This window comes from Carcharhinus amblyrhynchos, chromosome 5 (genome assembly GCF_965287045.1).
Source record: "Carcharhinus amblyrhynchos chromosome 5, sCarAmb.v2.hapA, whole genome shotgun sequence".
NCBI classification, from domain to species: Eukaryota; Metazoa; Chordata; class Chondrichthyes; order Carcharhiniformes; family Carcharhinidae; genus Carcharhinus; species Carcharhinus amblyrhynchos.
In genome coordinates, this window is record NC_137328.1 from 37,715,939 (window position 1) to 37,733,610 (window position 17,672).

Consider the following 17,672-nt stretch of genomic DNA (forward strand, 5'->3'; position numbering starts at 1 on the left):
GATCTTTCTACCTGAGATGAGTGAAGGGGGGAATCTGCTGCCACTCTGCCTGTGGTCATTGGGGGGAAGAGAGGGGGAGGGCCATGATCAGTCTGTGTGGCAGGCGGATGGGGGGATAAGAGGGTCAGTAATGTTGTGGGGTAGGGAAATGTCTGTGGGGAGACATTATCTGGGAGCGATGTGGCAGGGAAGCAACATTCTATAATTTTTTTTGCGCATGTGCATTTGGAGGTGCTGGTCGGAGCTGCAGGATTTTGGGCATGATAAGCCCTCACCAAAGGATCCTTCAGTGCGATTCGGACTCACTGATATTTTTTCAGGCAGTGTGTGTATGGGGGCGCTGGAGAACAGGTCTAAAAGTCAGATCTGAAACACCCCCAGATTTAAATCCGCTCAGCACTTAGAATCAAAATGGTAAAATAGAGCCATTTATGTTTAGCCAACAGTAAAAGTGACAGCCGTGTGAAAAATGCTTCACAAGTTAATAGCTAATGGACTGCAATGATAGACTATTGGATTGTGTAGAACAGTAGGATATTGACTGTCTTGTGAAAAATGTTGTCTGGTAACTATAAAAATCTGATTTCGTTTTCATTATTTTTGTTTTTCTTTTTGCTTTAGGCATATTTTGATCTGTCTGGCTGCTTATCTGGGCTGTGTCTGTTTTGCGTATTTTGATGCTGTCTCAGAAATCCCTGAACAGGGCCCAGTCATCAAGTTCTGGCCGAGCGAGAAGTGGGCTTTCATTGGTGTCCCATATGTTTCTCTCCTTTTTGCAGCAAATAAGTCTCAGCTGAAGGTTACCTAAGAGGAAAGTGACTGATATGGCAGCACATAATCTTCAGGACAAGCTTTGGAAAACTTTATTCCATGAGGCCAGGGTGCCTCCCAGGTTATGTATTTTGCACCTTGGATCAAATTTATCTTCCTGCTCACACATTCCCTCAGGGGACCATATTTTAAACAAACTTTTGACCTGATTTGATTTATTATTGTCACATGTATTAATATACAGTGAAAAGTATTGTTTCTTGCGCGCTATACAGACAAAGCATACCGTACATAGGGAAGGAACGGAGAGTGTGCAGAATGTAGTGTTACAATCATAGCTAGGGTGTAGAGAAACACCAAGTCAATATAAGGTAGGTCCATTCAAAAGTCTGTTGGCAGCAGGGAACAAGCTACTCTTGAGTTGGTTGGTACGTGACCTCAGACTTTCGTATCTTTTTCCCGTCGGCAGAAGGTGGAAGAGAGAATGTCCAGGGTGGTGAGGCCCTTAATTATGCTGGCTGCTTTTCCGAGGCAGCGGGAAGTGTAGACAGAGTCAATGGATGGGAGGCTGCTTTGTGTGTTGGACTGGGCTTCATTCATGACCTTTCGTAGTTTCTTGCGACTGGAGGGTGAGAAGTTGCATCCAAATGGAAATTATGGCAGGATTACAGCTTTTTTTCAAAAAAAGGGCTTTTCAAAAAACACTGTGAACGGACTACTTAGATTTTTGTAATTACTCTATTAGCGCGGCGCTCAAAGGTTTTATTTCTTTAAAAAATATTTTGAAGGAAAATGTGTGCATGTTTTGAAAACTTCAGGACAATTCAGCTCTCAGAAGGATTATTTTTGGGCTAGGCCAACTTTCCTGTGAGATTTAATACATTTATTGAAAGATATGAATCAATTCGTTATCATACATTCTACAGCAAGAAATCATCTATTGATGGAATCTTAAGATTTCTAAAGGAGGTAATGTCACTGATTGTAAAATGAGGATTTTTAAAATTTCTATCAGATTTATCTACTGTTAATTATTTTAAGTCCCAGTTTCACTGGCAGTGGCTGCAATTTTCCGGCTGCATAGCGCCCAGCATAGAAAGTGGGCGCAAAGGGAGCTTGGAGAGAATCACTCCTGGTCTTCACAAACAGAAAGCAGGTGTGATGGCTACACCGGAAGGGAAAGTCTCAGAGGCCATTGAAGCCCCATGTTGGGGACATGGCTGGGTATTTCCCACCTGGCACTGCCAGGATGCTTGGGGCAGTGCCATGATGGGGAGGGCCTGGGTCATTAGGATTATCAGTAATGAAAGAATTAGGGCATGAAGAGGCCATGAGGGACGGTCAGCAAGGAGAATGGGTTATCAAGGGGGGAATGAAATGTGGGGGTCATGAGTAGGACTCATGGACGAGGAGGCCATAAAAGAGGAATCTATTAGGAGAGCCCCAGTGCCCCAATGCTGATGTTCTTTGTTGAGAGGGTAGTGGATAATCACCCCTTCAGTGAGGGGAGGGGATTCCAATGTCCATGGAGGGAGGGAGGCGGGTGCTCAATTTCAGTTTGAGATCGGGGTGCCCTTTAAAATCAGCACCCACTCTCTGTGACACTGGGGTGACTGGCATGTTCAGATCCTGCCTCTCTAGAACCAGTGCAAAACTCACAACTCCCCCAAAAATAGACCAAGTGTGGGGAATTTGCAATCCTGGTGTGAATCACACCGGTTTTCTTGCCTGAGTCATTTTTGGGATAATTCTGCCCAGTAGTTCTGTTATGGTGTTCTAAAAAGTGGGTAGAGTTAAAGCTCAGGAACTTGTTCAGAATTCATTCTATTCCATTGCTGCAGTTTCATTGAGATTGCGATAGAAACAAACTGTCACATGTGAAGGGGAGGAAATTCCCAGCCAAAGATAATGCCATTATCATGTGTCTGAAGTTACATTCCACTCTTCAGCACAACATTTTAGTACTTAAAACCAGACCTGAAAGTTATGCATCTGAAATACTTTGTTGAATTTGTCCAATCAGTTTGAACACCTAAACCAAATCCTGCATTTTTAACAACTAATTCAGGAGAATAATCTCAAGTTTTTTCACCATTTGACATCACTTCCTAGAAGCTAGTCCGTTCTAATCAATCAGTAGGAAACAGTCAAAATAGGATCTATTTGAAGCTCTTGTCAAATGATATACCAAAAATTATGCCACCATTTTCCATTTTCATTAATGATCATCGTAGTGATCCAGCCGCCTAATACTCTGATATTCTCAGTCAACCTTTACCTGGCTTGGGAAACCTGAGGGGAGAAATTGTTTGCATGGGTTATGTAGATTTTTGTTAGTATCCCAGGGATAAGCAGGTTGTACAGGGGCTAGCTGTCTGCTCCTGACAAACTTATGTAGTCTGCATAGCTGCAACACATGAACAATGTCTCCACCACCCCATCCCACCAGCCCTATAGTATTTACTGTATATGCTCCTCACTTGGTTTGTGGCATTTTACTAAGTTATATACACTACATAAGTGCAAATTGTTGTTGCTGGTGATGGGTATAACTCAGCAGTGACTTTGATGCCCTTCAGGGCTCATTTAGGTTGTTACTATTAGTGTGTGAAGTTTTGCTGTGCATGCTGACAAGGGTTTTAAAAGTTTATTTATTAGTTACAAGTAAGGCTTACATTAACACTGCAAATAAGTTACTGTGAATTCCCCTAGTCGCCACACTCTGGCACCTGTTTGGGTCAATGCACCTAACCAGCGCATCTTTCAGAATGTGGGAGGAAACCGGAGCACCTGGAGGAAACCCATGCAGACACGGGGAGAACGTGCAAACTCCACACAGACAGTGATCTGAGCCGGGAGTCGAACCTGTGTCCCCATGCCACCTTGACAATAACAAGGAGAGAACCATGGCTGAATTTGGTCCTTTAATAATATGTCTCCCTGGTGCTACCCTTAACAACATAAATTGGAAAAACATGATTTGTATTTACCACCGCCTACAATAACTTCTTGAAGTGGAGGCACTGGTGACTAATCATGGAATGATACAATAGCCATTCTGTCTATCTTGCTAGCTATTTGAAAGAACTATTAAATTTATCTCAATCTCCTGATCCTTCCCCACAACCCTGAAAATTTATTTTCTTGAAAAAGAATTGCATATCTCACTCCCTTTTCAGGCAGTGCATTCCAGATCCTCCCATCCCTCTGCATTTCAGCATTTCCCATCTTGCTTCCAGTTGTAGGAAAAGCAGCAGCCAATTTGCACACAACCACATTCCACAAATAGTGCCCAAATAATCTGTTTTGGATATTGAATGGGGATAAATGTTTCCAGAACAATGGCGAGTATGCCTCTGCTCTACTTTGAGTAGGTTGCAGGGACTGTTTGCATCCATCTTAGATGTGGCTTTGATTTAACATCTTGCTTAAAGCATGGTATCACTGACAATTCAGTCCTTCCTTACTACTGCATGTATCAACCAAGATAAAGTTCTCAAATCTCTGGAATGGGTATTGAAGTCACAATCCTCAGACTAAGAACTGAGAAGGCTACCACTGAAGCTGCAGTATTAAGCTCTTTCAGTCACTCTGCCCCAAGAAATCCATGGCTGTTGCCACACATTGCAATTACTTCATTGATACCTAGATATGGACCAATCAAAACCTCCTCCATTTAAAAGTCAGCAAAATGTCAGCCATTCTTATCAGCTAACACCTATGGGAGAGTTTTTGCCTAAAAAGATGTTTGGGTTTGTGTTGGTTGGGAAGTTGGAGAATTAAAAATCTGAATCCATACCTGTCTCTAACCTGTCCATTCCTGGCTTTAAATGAGTTGGAGTGGTGGGTGGTTGGGGGGCCATCCTGCTCCAAGGAGTTGGCTTGGCATTTTAGATGTTATAATGAGGCTGCAAGCTTCATTATTATTCAAGATTTGAAATTTCATTCTGGACAGCTGTGTTTCCCAAGCCTTGGGGAGCCTAACAGCTAAACCCAGGCTTGGACTGCTGGTTCAAGGAGATAAGCACTTTTTCACTTACCTGAAGTGAATCCAGCACATCTTAAGTAAGACACTAGTTAGAACTCTTTAAGATGAATTGCAAAAGAAACAAACGTAATGTAAGAAAAAACCTGTTCACACAACAAGGTGTTTGGGCCTGGAAGGCACTGCCTGGCAATGTGATGGGTTCAATCGAGGCATTCAAGAGGCCATTAGATGATTATTTGAATAGAAACAATGTGAAGGGGTACGGGGAAACAGCAGGTAAATGGCACTTGACGATAATGCTCATTTGGAGAGCCGTTGCAAACATGATGGACCAAATGGCTGCCATTTCTGTGCCATAACAAAGTTCTGTGATTCTGTGACCTGCCTGAGCAACTCGCTGTGACTGGACACCCATCACCCACCAATCTTTCCTTGAACTTCTCTGCAAGGCTTCCTACTCTCCATCCCATCCCCTGATTACTATCCTATCACTCTGATCACTGTTACTATCTCAAGGCTTGATCTATTCAACATTCATCAAGCCCTTTAGAAGCCAGGACTCATCAAAATGCTGCAACTGGCCTTCTCATCCACAGCTGTAATACCTCAGTCTTCAAAAATTCCACATGTTTTCTGTGCCTCTGTTCATCACCCTCACCTTCAAATCCTATTCTACCCTCCACAATATTGAACTGCGTCAATGTCTTCCTTTGACACTAACTTCACTCTTACTCTTCTTCACTGCTTCTTTTAGCCACAGTATCCTTCCATTCTGGAACTGTCTTTCACCACAACTTTGTCTTCTCACTGTCAGTTTTCAAGGGACCCTTAATGATCCATGTCATTAACCCTCTCAAGTCTTTTCCTTCCCCTTTCACTTGATACACATCACTCTGTAAATTTCTCTGGGATATCTGTCTGTGCGTGAGGACCCTTGTAAAGATCTAAGTTACTGTTGGAAGGCCTGGTCTAAATGGGTTTGGTTCTAATATTGATCTTTTCCTTTATCCCACAATTTCTTGCCTATCCATTATTTACCAGTTAACCATTATACTTGTAAGCATGCTACTCCTGTGTGTATAATAAGTGTGCAGTTTTATGTCTCTACATTGATTGGCATGTTATTAATTTGTCTGTTTAATTTGTTGAGCTTTGTGTGTGCATATTAATTAATGGAGTTTTAAGGAATAATCATTTTCCCCAGTATGCCATGCTACACAATCCACTCTTTGAGAGGACAGGTTGTAAATTTTGACATTAAACCAACAACATTGGAAGCCAATATAATGACACTCAGAAATGCTGTTATTGGCTACTAATGTATGAATCCCTAATCCATTTGGCTGAAATGATTTTCTCAGCTATGTTAGTGGAGTTGTTGCTCTATTTTCTAATAGATTTTAGGAAGAAAGAAATAGCTTTATTGTACAACAAAAGTTAAATCATCTAAATCTAACACAAATTATATTCTCCTTTGAACAACAAGGTGTCCAATAATTTTTTTAAAGTATGGTTTTTGACATGCAGTTTTTATTGCTATTTTGTAACTTGGATTGCTCCCTCTAATTGCTTCTGTCCCTCTCATTCCATCACATCATTTCTCTCGTCCTCTTCTTTTTGCTTTCATTTCTTTGTTCATTATCTCTTAATTCTTTTTACCTTTCCCTCATTCCCTGTCCTCATTTTCTTTCTTCAATTTACGCTTATTTTTCTCTCAATTTTTCATTCCCTCTATCTCTTTCCTTTCTTTCTTTACTGTGTTGTTTCTTCTCTTCTTTCTGGTTTCTCTCATTCCATTGCCTTGCCTCTCATTGCTGCTCTGGCTTACATAGTTACTGGCAGCAATGGGTGTTTGTCTCATAATCTAGAGTCTTCAGTTCTGTTCTCCAGGGCTTCACCAGGTTATAACCGGGCTCAGTGGTAGCACTCCAACTCAAATCCTACACCAGAGAATTGAGCACATATTTTAGGCTGGTGTTATAGGGGAGTCCTAAACTGTACTGTCAGTGGTGATGTTAAACCGAGGTGGAGATAAAATACCTCATATCACTCTTCGAAGAGCAGGTAATTTCTCCTTGTGTTCCAGCCAGAAATGATCCCTCAGGTAGCACAATTAAACAGAAAATGCTGGAAATACGCAAGACTCCTGACAAAAGATTAATGACCTGAAACAATTCATTTTTTTCCTCTCCGTAGATGTTGCCTGAACTGCAGAGAATTTCTAATGCTTTCTGTTTTGTGTTACAGATTTCCAGCATCCACAATACTAGTACAGTTAAAAAACAGATTATTTGTCTTATTCTTGGTCATGCTACCTTGCTGTGCATAGGCCCATACATTTACCTACAGCAACTGCACTTTAAAAGGAGTTCATCATTTGTAAAGTGCTTTGAAACATCTTGAGTATGAGAAAGATGCTGTATAAATGCAAATTTCTTTTTGCTAAAATCCAATGGAAATTGGACAGCAATGAAGAGCAGAAGTGAAAAGCATGCCTGAAAAGCAGAGTTTGAGATACATGAAGGGATTAGGACGGGCTGGACAAGTAGGAGAAAGCCAGTGTGAAATAGATGCATTTCAAAGAGGTTCAATTCAGGTGCTGAAACACTATGTGGCAAATGGCAGAAATATAAATTTCAGGGCATGGTGGCACAATGGCTAGCACTGCTGCCTCACAGCTCCAGGCCTGGGTTTGATTCTGGCCTCAGGCAACTGTAGAGTTTGCACGCTCTCCCTGGGTTTCCTCCAGATGCTCTAGTTTCCTTCCATAGTCTAAAGATGCCTTGCTAAATTACCCATTAGTGTCCCAAGATGTGGAGGTTAAGGAGATCAGTAGCGTAAATGCCTGGGGTTACGGGGATAGGGTGGAGGGTGGCTCTGGATAAGCTGCTCTGTTGGAGAGTAGGTGTGGATTTGAAGGGGCAAATGCACTCCTGCATGTAGTGATTCTATTGATGCTATGATTACTAAAGGGCATTAGTTGCAGGTTTAAAATTATGTTTAATTATGTCCTTTGGTAAGTATTATGCCAAAGAATTCTTGTGAGGATGTCAGTATTTACAAATGAACCTCCATCCCATCCCATTTTTGCCACAACACGCAGTATGTTTAAGGGAATTAACGTTATACCTCAGAGAGCAGCACTAATATTATTTTTATCTTTCAGTCATCACAAACAGACTATGCAACAACCTATTTAGATATATCACAAGAACTTTATTATTTCTAAAGAGTTAATAGTTTTGCCCAATTAATATTTGTATTTAAAATTTACAGTTATTACCAAGCTGTATAAAATAATGGATTGTTGAAATGATTGTAAGCCACTGAAGAAGCCTAGCATTTGGGTTTTCATTCTTTTTTTTGTTCAGCTTCAGAGCACAAAGTTGCAGTATTTTCTTCAATTTAAAAAAATCCCTCAGAATTAGGACTCTGATGTATCTGATATAATCAGAGTCAATTTAAGAGTTTAAAAAGATGGAAATTTTCATTTTTATCACCATGTATGCAATTACAATTGCTCCCTCTGTTTCACACAGCAAAATCTGTATAAGATAATGGATTAATGCCACGTCTGTGACCAGGGTGCTCCACGACTGAATGTATCCCTGTTATAATCTCTATTTGGCATCATTGCGATGAGTTTCTTTGTACCACAGCATGCAAGATAACACTACCATTTCACAAAAAAACACTGTATTTGTGTTTGTTGACTTTTCAAATATACACCTGTCTTTAGTTAACTTCTACTTTAAAATTTAAAATCCATCCGGGCAGTCAACCTTCAGTCTTTAAATTTCAGTTTTACTTATGCCTGACCACTGAAGGCGACAAAGTTTCAACAAATCACTCATTTCCAGTTTAAACAAATCTATCTACAAATGGCAAGTTGGAAAGCTAGATACATGTTGACAGCATTTGCCATTCTAATCTAACATTTAGAATAGAAGGGACTATTTTTAAATACATTGTCACACTATCATTTGGATCTGTAATTGATGTTCATTTACATTTATATCTAGTGAGATGCAAACTTTTTTGACATGCCAGTCTTTGGTGACATGTGCAAATCATTTATTTTTTTAAAGAGAAAGCCTTGCATTTACCTAGCATCTTTCATAATCACAGGATGTCCCAAAGTGCTTTGCAGTCTGATTACTTTTAAATTTACTTCTGAAGTGTAACCGGTGTTGTAGAAAACATGATAGCAGGTCTGCTTGTGGAGCCCCAGCATCTCAATCCTATTTCTTATTCATTGGTTTGACCTGTTTGTACTTTGTGGAAGTTTGGAAAGGAGCATTGGCAGATACATTCCAAACCAGAACGCCAAGCATCAGTTAGTATCAGGAAATTGATGTGTATGCAACTGAGTGGTAAGAGAATTTAAATGTCATACGTAAACCAAGGCCCCTTGCTATGTGACTATGCAGACAGAATCTCCGGGTCTGTATCCAGAGGCATAGAGAGGAAGATTAAACTTTTACAAGACCTTAGGTAGGTTCAGTTGGAGTATAAGTGAGATCATCCTATTATGGGAAGGGCTTAACAATGGAAAAGATGTAGAGCATGGATTTCCTAGGCTGCCATCATGGATTAGAGGTTTCAGCCATGAAGAAAGTTATGATGGGCTCAAACGTGAATTTTTTTGTATAATACAATATAATAGATATTACCTAGGTCTAATCTATGTTACTTGTGGGTCTATTCCATAAATTAGTGACCATGTATCAAGGTGCTGTAGTTTTAGATAGTTATTTTCCCACTACCGTAAAGGAGACACAATAGTCAGTTAGAACCATGGCTTCTGCATTGAACTATTATGATATAAACATTGTTTTGTGAATAAAGTTATTGTATTTAAAATGTGAATCCTTCTCCAGGTATTTAAAAATATTATGTTTTGTATATTTTTCTTTTCAGATATCAGTATTTATAAAGTGTATGATGCAAGTAATTTAATGGTGAATTAGAAGCTGCTTTAGGATTTGTAACTACTTATTCAATTTTGAATAGAAATAAACATTAATGAGACTTGTATTAATCATAATTTTTAATCAGTGTGCTACAATCCATTAGGACTTGATTGTGTCCATATATTTTTGAACTTTTATATAAGAAATGATTGGAATAGAATGCCTCGTGATGAATAAGATTTTTGGTTCCTTCAAATTGCAATAAAACCTAAAGGGATAGTGTTGTGAGCTCTGAATCTGCAAACTTTTCTCATGCAGTTTTCAGGCTTCATCTGTTTCATTTTCCTAAGTTATTTTACTTTCTCCCATTGCTAGATTTTACCATGATCCATGACATAACTCAGTGACAGTACCCCAATGTCATGTTGTTATTACCTGCTGGGAGTTACATGTGGAGGTTGTTCCCCACCTCTGACTGCATTTAGAACATAGAACATTACAGCACAGTACAGGCCCTTCGGCCCTCAATGTTGTGCTGAGCTATGTCCAATCCCAAGATCAAGCTGTCCCACTCCCTATAATTCTGGTGTGCTCCATGTGTCTAAACAATAACTGCTTGAAAGTTCCTAAAGTGTCCGACTCCACTATTACAGCAGGCAGTGCATTCCACACCCAAATCACTCTCTGTGTAAAGAATCTACCTTGGACATCCCTCCTACATTTCCCACCATGAACCTTATAGTAATGCTCCCTAATAACAGCTACATGCACCTGAAGAAATAGTCTCTGCACGTCCACTCTATCAATCCCCCTCATCATCTCATAAACCTCTATTAAGTCGCCTCTCATCCTCCTCTGCTCTAAAGAGAAAAGCCCCAGCTCTCTCAACCTTTCCTCATAAGACCTACCCTCCAAACCAGGCAGCATCCTGGTAAATCTCCTCTGCACTCTCTCCAATGCTTCCACATCCTTCTTATAGCGAGGTGACCAGAACTGAACACAATGTTCCAAATGTGGTCTCACCAACGTCTGGTATAGTTACAGCATAACCCCACGGCTCTTAAACTCAACCCCCCTGTTAATAAACGTTTACACACTATAAACCTTCTTCATGGCTCTATCCACTTGAGTGGCAATCTTCAGAGATCTGTGGAAATGAACCCCAAGATCTCTCTGTTCCTCCACATTCCTCAGAACCCTGCCGCCAACCCTGTAATCTGCATTCAAGTTTGTCCTACCAAAATGAATCACTTGAATTCGATCAGGCTTGGATTCAGATTTTCTGCTTTTATCTAGCTTCCATCAGTAACATGCCTGATATTAGGAAATGGCTGCAAATAAATCACTTCGCATCATAAAGTGTTGTGATTGTATTCAAGTTCCGAACACACTGAACCAGTCTTCTTGTTTTGCACTAAAACAAAATAACAAGAATATATCTTTTAATTCATTTATGGGATGTGGGCATTGCTGGCCGGGCCTGCGTTTATTACCCATCCCTGACTACCTTCCACTTCAGAGGGAATGTCAGAGTCAACTACATTACTGTGGAGCTAGAGTCACAGGTAGGCCAAACCAAGTGAAGACAACAGATTTCCTTCCCTAAAGGACATTAGGGAATCAGTTGGGCTTTTACAATTGACAATGATTTCATGGTCATTCATCATTAGCCATTTTTTAATTCCAGATTTTTATTGAATTCAAATTTCACCATCTGCCATAGTGGGATTTAACCCAGGTCTCCAGATCTTGCCTTGGGCCTCTGGATTAATAGTCCAATATGGTTGGCCACTAACTATTGAATTAGTGCTACGCTCTTCTGCACCAGTGCCATCACTGGCCCATTTACAACACAACATAATTCTCTGCAAGGTACAGGGTGAGAGTAATGTATTTTCTTATAATGGCATACCAAAAAATAGTGGGTTTAGTTTGCAGTTCTTCATCGCGAATGCTGCAGTTTGTAATAGGTTTTTTCTGAACTCCTTAATCTTTTTGAGACAATAATGATGGATTAATATGGAAATCTGCATGAATATAGTTAGGAAAAATCTGTGCCCCTAAGTAAGGGCTTATACTTTGTGAATGTACTTTGTCACCTTTATAAAATTTTCTGTTACTGATTAAAAGTTATACATTTTTATCCCAAATAATTAATAAAAGACTTTTAAAATGTAAAACAGTTCTGATTGTTTATTAATGATTTGTTTAGATATTTTAATACTCATGTTTTAAAGTTTGTGCAAGAGGTTTCCAATAGAATAGAATTAAAAATAAAGAGAATTTGATTGTCGCTTTCCGTAAAGAAGAATTTGATGGTTGCCCACATATTTATGCCTCCATCTGAAAATGTCCTTTATGTATTTTCTTAGTTTTCCTCATGTCACCCATACATTTGTTCTTTGCTAATGCCACAAGAAGGCTAAGAACACCTGTTGTGATTTGGAAGACATATTTTCCCAGTTCTTTCTGTGGAAATTATCTATGATTATTTAGTAGTTTCTCTCCTTCTCGTTTTACAAGAGATTGGTCTTGGAATAGATTTGTAACCCTGACTCATAATAGCACTGAAGTATCAGAAATTAAGGGGCTGTTAGCTTCGGTCACCAGGTAATGGGACTGGCAACAGCCTTAATGCAAGTCATTGGTTGGAAAATAATAAGAGCTGAAAAATAAAATTACCATATAAGCATAAAAGTAAACTACCATGTACACGGGAAACCCAAAATAAGAACAGAAAATGCCAGATACGTTCAGCAGGTCTGACAGTATCTGTGGAGAGAGAAACAGAATTAACATCTTGAATCTGTATGACTCTTCAGTATTAAATTATGAGCTACACTCTCACCCTCCCACTGCCTCCCCATCCACCAAATAATTTGCTACTGGGGGAGGCTGGTAAAATGTTATATCTGTGTAATTATTGAGCAATGATTCTGGGCGGAGTTTTATCAGCAGGCACCATTCCTGATGGCAAAACCAGAAGTGTGCACAATTTCTGTTTTCTTGCTTTTTCCCTTTCCCATGCGATTACAATAAAAATGTAAAGGGTTGTTAATGTTCATGGGAAACACGTGTGATTCTGAACCAGGGAATGCTTTTCTGTGGTGACAATGCTGCTGCTATGGGTGGGCTAGAATAGAGCTTCCAGGACAAACACAGCTGCAACTTCCAACTTCATCTCCATTAACTTTAGACTTTAGGCATAAAGGAAGCACAGGTTCAAATTCAAATTCCATCTGTAAATATCTCACATTACATTGGTTGTGTGCGTATGCATCATCATTATTTATTGAGACTAGCTTAGTTAAAGAACTAAATGTACTGACATGCCTCATGGTTAACACGCATTGTTGGTTAGAGGGGAGTTGGAGACATTTCTTTATCGTGGAAGAAACACTCTGTATTGAATGTTCATATTAGTGTCCTGTGTTATTCTCATCGCTTTGTGGGACATGCCTGAACTCGCAGGTTCAGTCGGCACCCCCTCCTATGTATTGTAAAGCACGTTGTCCAAGATCACTCTCTGCAGGGATAATTGAAATGTTGTAGGTGAGCTCAAAGCCCTGTAAGGACTCTGCCCATGAACACCCACAGCGTTTAACAAGGAAAACTGTTGACCTTCAGACACAGCTAGTGCACATCATCTTTGAACAAACATGAAGTGGATGCGAGGAGCACCCCATCTCGTGCACCATTAATTTTATCTTGAAGGCTGGACGTGCTTAATAGCATTTTATGCAAGTGAATATTCATGGCATGCAAACACATTTACAAGTATAAACCCACCACAAGCCGGCATGAAGTCTGACCTGACATAAACATGCCACAGGCTTTACTTCTGCGTCTCTATCCATTGCAGGAAATCAAAATTTAGCAGCCTATGTAATTCCATCACCTTGCACGTCATGTTTCCCATTTGTACAAGTTACAAAACCTCCCCCTTAGAAGTGAATTCTCATGTTATGATGCATAATCCAAATCATTTCAGGTACTAACTTGTGTTAGGTTCCTCCAACGTGGAATAGATACATGTGTATACATTTAAAAACTTAACTGGACTTTTCTACTACGCAAAGACACTTAATATGGTCGATCCATGGTCTGGAAATTATCCCCAACCATCTCCAGAACAAAGGAATATTCTGTTTCAGGAAAATCACATCTCATTACACCAAAAAGGGTTTATAACAGCTCACTTGGGACTACACAGACCAAATTGAAAACGAGCTACAAGAATACCATTTAAATTTGATAAGCCAACCTAGTTAGTGGAGTCCATGGATCTGATGAGAAAATGGCTTTCCAAACACCAAACCCTCAACACGAATGACACCCCTTTCAATCTGGAATCGCTGAGATGTTATCAGCCCTGAAAACAAAGCCAAATTCCAGGCGAAGAACAGTGCAACACAGGAACAAGCCCTTCGGCCCACCAAGCCTGTACTGACATACGAAAGGTCTTTCTCATGAAAGACCTTTTACCTCTATGTGGTCCGTATCCCTTTATTGCCTTCCTATTTGTGTATCTGTCAAGATGGCTCTTAAATGTTTCTATTGTATCTGCTTCTATCGACTCCTCTGGCAGTACAGTCCAGGCACTTATCTCCCTCTGTGTAAAAAAACTTTCCTCTCACATCTCATTTAAATTGTTCCCTTTTTATCGTAAATCTATCTTCCCTAGTAATTGACGTTTCTACCTTGGGTAAAAGATTTCAACTATCCACTCTCATGCCTCTCATAATTTTGTAAACTTCTATCAAGTTAGCCCCTCAGCCTCCAATGTTCAAATGAAAACAAACCAAGTTCCTCCAATCCCTCCTCATTGTTAATATCCTCCAAACCATGCAACATCCTGGTAAACAATGATACACAATATTCCAAATGTGACCTAACGAAGTTCTATACAGCTGCAACATGACTTGCCAGTTTTTATACTCTGTGTCCTGGCCAGTGAAGGCAAGCATGCCATACATCTTCTTGACTACCTTATCCACTTGTGTTGCCATTTTCAGGGGACTGTAGACCTGTACTCCTAAATCCCTTTGTACGCTTGTAAGCATTCTGCTGTTTACTGTATACGTCCCTCCTCCATTAGACCTTCCAAAATGCATCACCTCACACTTGTCCAGATTAAATTCCATCTGCCATTTCTCTGCCCAAGTCTCCAACCTATCAATGTTCTGCTGTATCCTCTGACAATTGTCCTCACTATACACAGTTTCCCCAATCTTTGTGTCATCTGCAAACTTACTAATAAGACCACCTATATTCTCTTCCAAATCATTTATATATATTACAAACAATAGGGGTCCCAGCACTGATAAATATCCTTTGTTGAAATCATTGTAGAAGGATGATCAGATGGTGGAATAGAGGTTCAAATTAGTTTGTTATTGAATTACTGCAGTGTTATTGGAGGCAACAAGTGTGACTGGACTGTAAATTAGCAACTGGGGACAAATGATCTGTGAAGAGAAGAAAAGGTGTACCGAATACTAAACATTTCACATTCTCCCTCAATCAAGTTTCACCCAACATCCATTTTCCAGCAGTTGCCACCAATGTCTTTCATGTTTTTGGAATTTTATTTTGAAATGTGCAGCTTTCAGTTTTTTTTTACATGGCCTCTGCAGGAACTTCTCTCTCTACTGCCCAGGGAAAGACTGGTGTAACTGCACAATCTGCAGTACTTCAATGTGTCCGCCTTAGCTGAGTATCACTGAGTGATGCTTCCTGCCTGCTGCTTTGGCTGGGAGCAGGTAATGAGAAGGTTCCCAGTATTGGTTCGTGCTACACTACATGGGATAACTGAAAATGGCCACATAACAGATTTCAGTGACCCAGAAGCAAACACATGGCTACTGTGCCAAAAATCAACACAGATCATGTCAGGAATAATCTGACCAAGTTAACTTGTGAAGGGAATAGTGAGCTGCTACTGTTTCTAAATGTGTTGAGGGGATAAGGTGGAAAATTTGTATTTCTGCTCTAACCACTTCACAAGTTGGATGAAGGAAAAGGAATTGCCATTCTTTACATACCTTCAGGTTCTTTGGGGTGACATGGCAGCACAGAGGTTAGCACTGCTGCCTCACAGCACCAGGGACCCAGGTTCAATTCTGGCCTCAGGTGACTGTCTGTGTGGAGTTTGCACATTCTCCCTGTGTCTGTGTGGGTTTCCTCTGGGTTTTTTTCTCAGACTCCAAAGATGTGCATGTGGATTGGCCATGCTAAATTGTCCCTTAGTGTCAGGGGGATTAGTAGGGTAAATATGTGGGGTTACAGGGATAGGCATGGGTGTTGTCAGTGCAGGCCAAATGACTTCCTTCTGTACTGTAGGAATTCTATTAATCTTTGAACAGCACTGCTGATTCTCCATGCTGCCAGCAAGAACAGAGAATTTGGCACTCAGCTGATTCCCCATTCACTGCAGCAGGACTGGAGAATCCCAGCTGCAGGTGAGGTTGGAGAATTCCTGCTTGTATTGTTTTCACCTGCAAGTGGATCGAGAATGGTTCCATTTCTTCTCAGCTTTTCCTGAAAGCACGTTAATCACATTACTTAATTCGGGCTTTGATCTCCTCGAAGTAATGAAAGTGCTAGGTTTGTAGATAAAGCTTAACGAAGCCTTGGACCTTTCTATTTTTCCAACTGCAGCAAGATGGATTGAGGACGCATCGGAGCATTTATATGATTGAAGCTCAATACATTTTTCGATTTCTGTATGAAATTAGAGTGACTTACTATTGAAAGCCTATTCAGTTTTCTCCACCATCTCCACCATCACATAGATTCACAGAAACCACTGGTCATTTCTGCTTTGCTGATGACACATTACAACATCAGGAAATAACAAAGCTCTACATATTATAATCAGCCTTTTAATGGGGTTTATCAAATTCCTGGAAAAAGTTTCTGAAGTCCTTGTGAGAAACTTGCAATGAGTGATAATCAAGAAATTTAGTACAGCACCAGAAAAGACTCAAATAAAAGAGGATTTACATTTATGTAGCACCTTTTTCATCCTCAAACCTTCATTGTCAATGAATTACTTTTGTGGCATAGACACTTTTGTAATACAGGCAAATATGACAGCCAGTTTGCGTCCAGCAATGCCACAAACACTAATGAGATAAATGGTAATCCAGGTAATTTGTTTTTGTGATGTTATCTGAGAGATTAATGTTGGTCAGTACCACACCCCAACTCTTCTTCAAATGACACTGTGCAACTTCTTTGCATGCACTTAAGAGGGTTCAACAGCACACCTCAAACACAGTACCTCTCAGCAGTCTCTCTATCCACACTATACTGAGACATCTGCATTGATGAACCCTGGCTGCATAATTTAAGGTGACATTTGAGGGAATGTTGCACAGTCAGAGGCACAGTCCTTTAGAGAAAATGTTAAATCAAGGCAAGGTCCACTCTGTCCTCTCAGGTAGACATAAGAGACCCTATGGTCCTATTCAAAGCTGTGGAGGGGAATTCTCTTGGTGCCCTAGTCAATAATAATCCCTCAACCCAACCTCACCACAATGTATTATTTGTCCATTTGAAGTTCTTTGAAGTAACAGTGAGGGTTGAAGGTAGTGTGGTTGGTTTTGGGAATTCCAAAGATAAAGTTCTACAAGATAGATATGTTAGAAAAATTGAAGTCATGATGTGGAAATGCCAGCGTTGGACTAGGGTAAACACAGTAAGAAGTCTCACAACACCAGGTTAAAGTCCTTTCTCATCGAAATAAACCTGTTAGACTTTAAGATAGTGTTGTGAGACTTCTTACTGAGAAAAATTGAAGCCCATGGGGTTAAGGGATAGCAGCAGCATGGATACAAATTTGGATAAGAGACTAAAATGGATAGTTGTGGCGAAGTGTTGATTTTCAGACTGGAGGGACAATGGCACACCCCCCAGGATTTGGCATTTAGGGCCCCCTCTTCTTTTTGATACAAACTAATGACCTGGACATAAGTGTATAGGTCACAATTTCCAAA

At 40.2% G+C, this 17,672-nt stretch overlaps 1 protein-coding gene across 3 annotated transcripts in view; it reads left to right on the forward strand.

Moving 5' to 3' along the window:
- Positions 1 to 11,814, forward strand: part of acer2 (alkaline ceramidase 2) — a 73,513-nt gene extending 61,699 nt beyond the window's left edge. For all 3 annotated transcript variants that reach the window (XM_080188672.1, XM_080188674.1, XM_080188673.1), the window contains one exon: positions 622 to 11,814. In XM_080188672.1, the coding sequence (XP_080044798.1) occupies positions 622 to 808 (187 nt within the window). In that variant the 3' untranslated portion in view covers positions 809 to 11,814. The remainder of the gene's footprint in view (positions 1 to 621) is intronic.
- Positions 11,815 to 17,672: the final 5,858 nt, after the last annotated feature.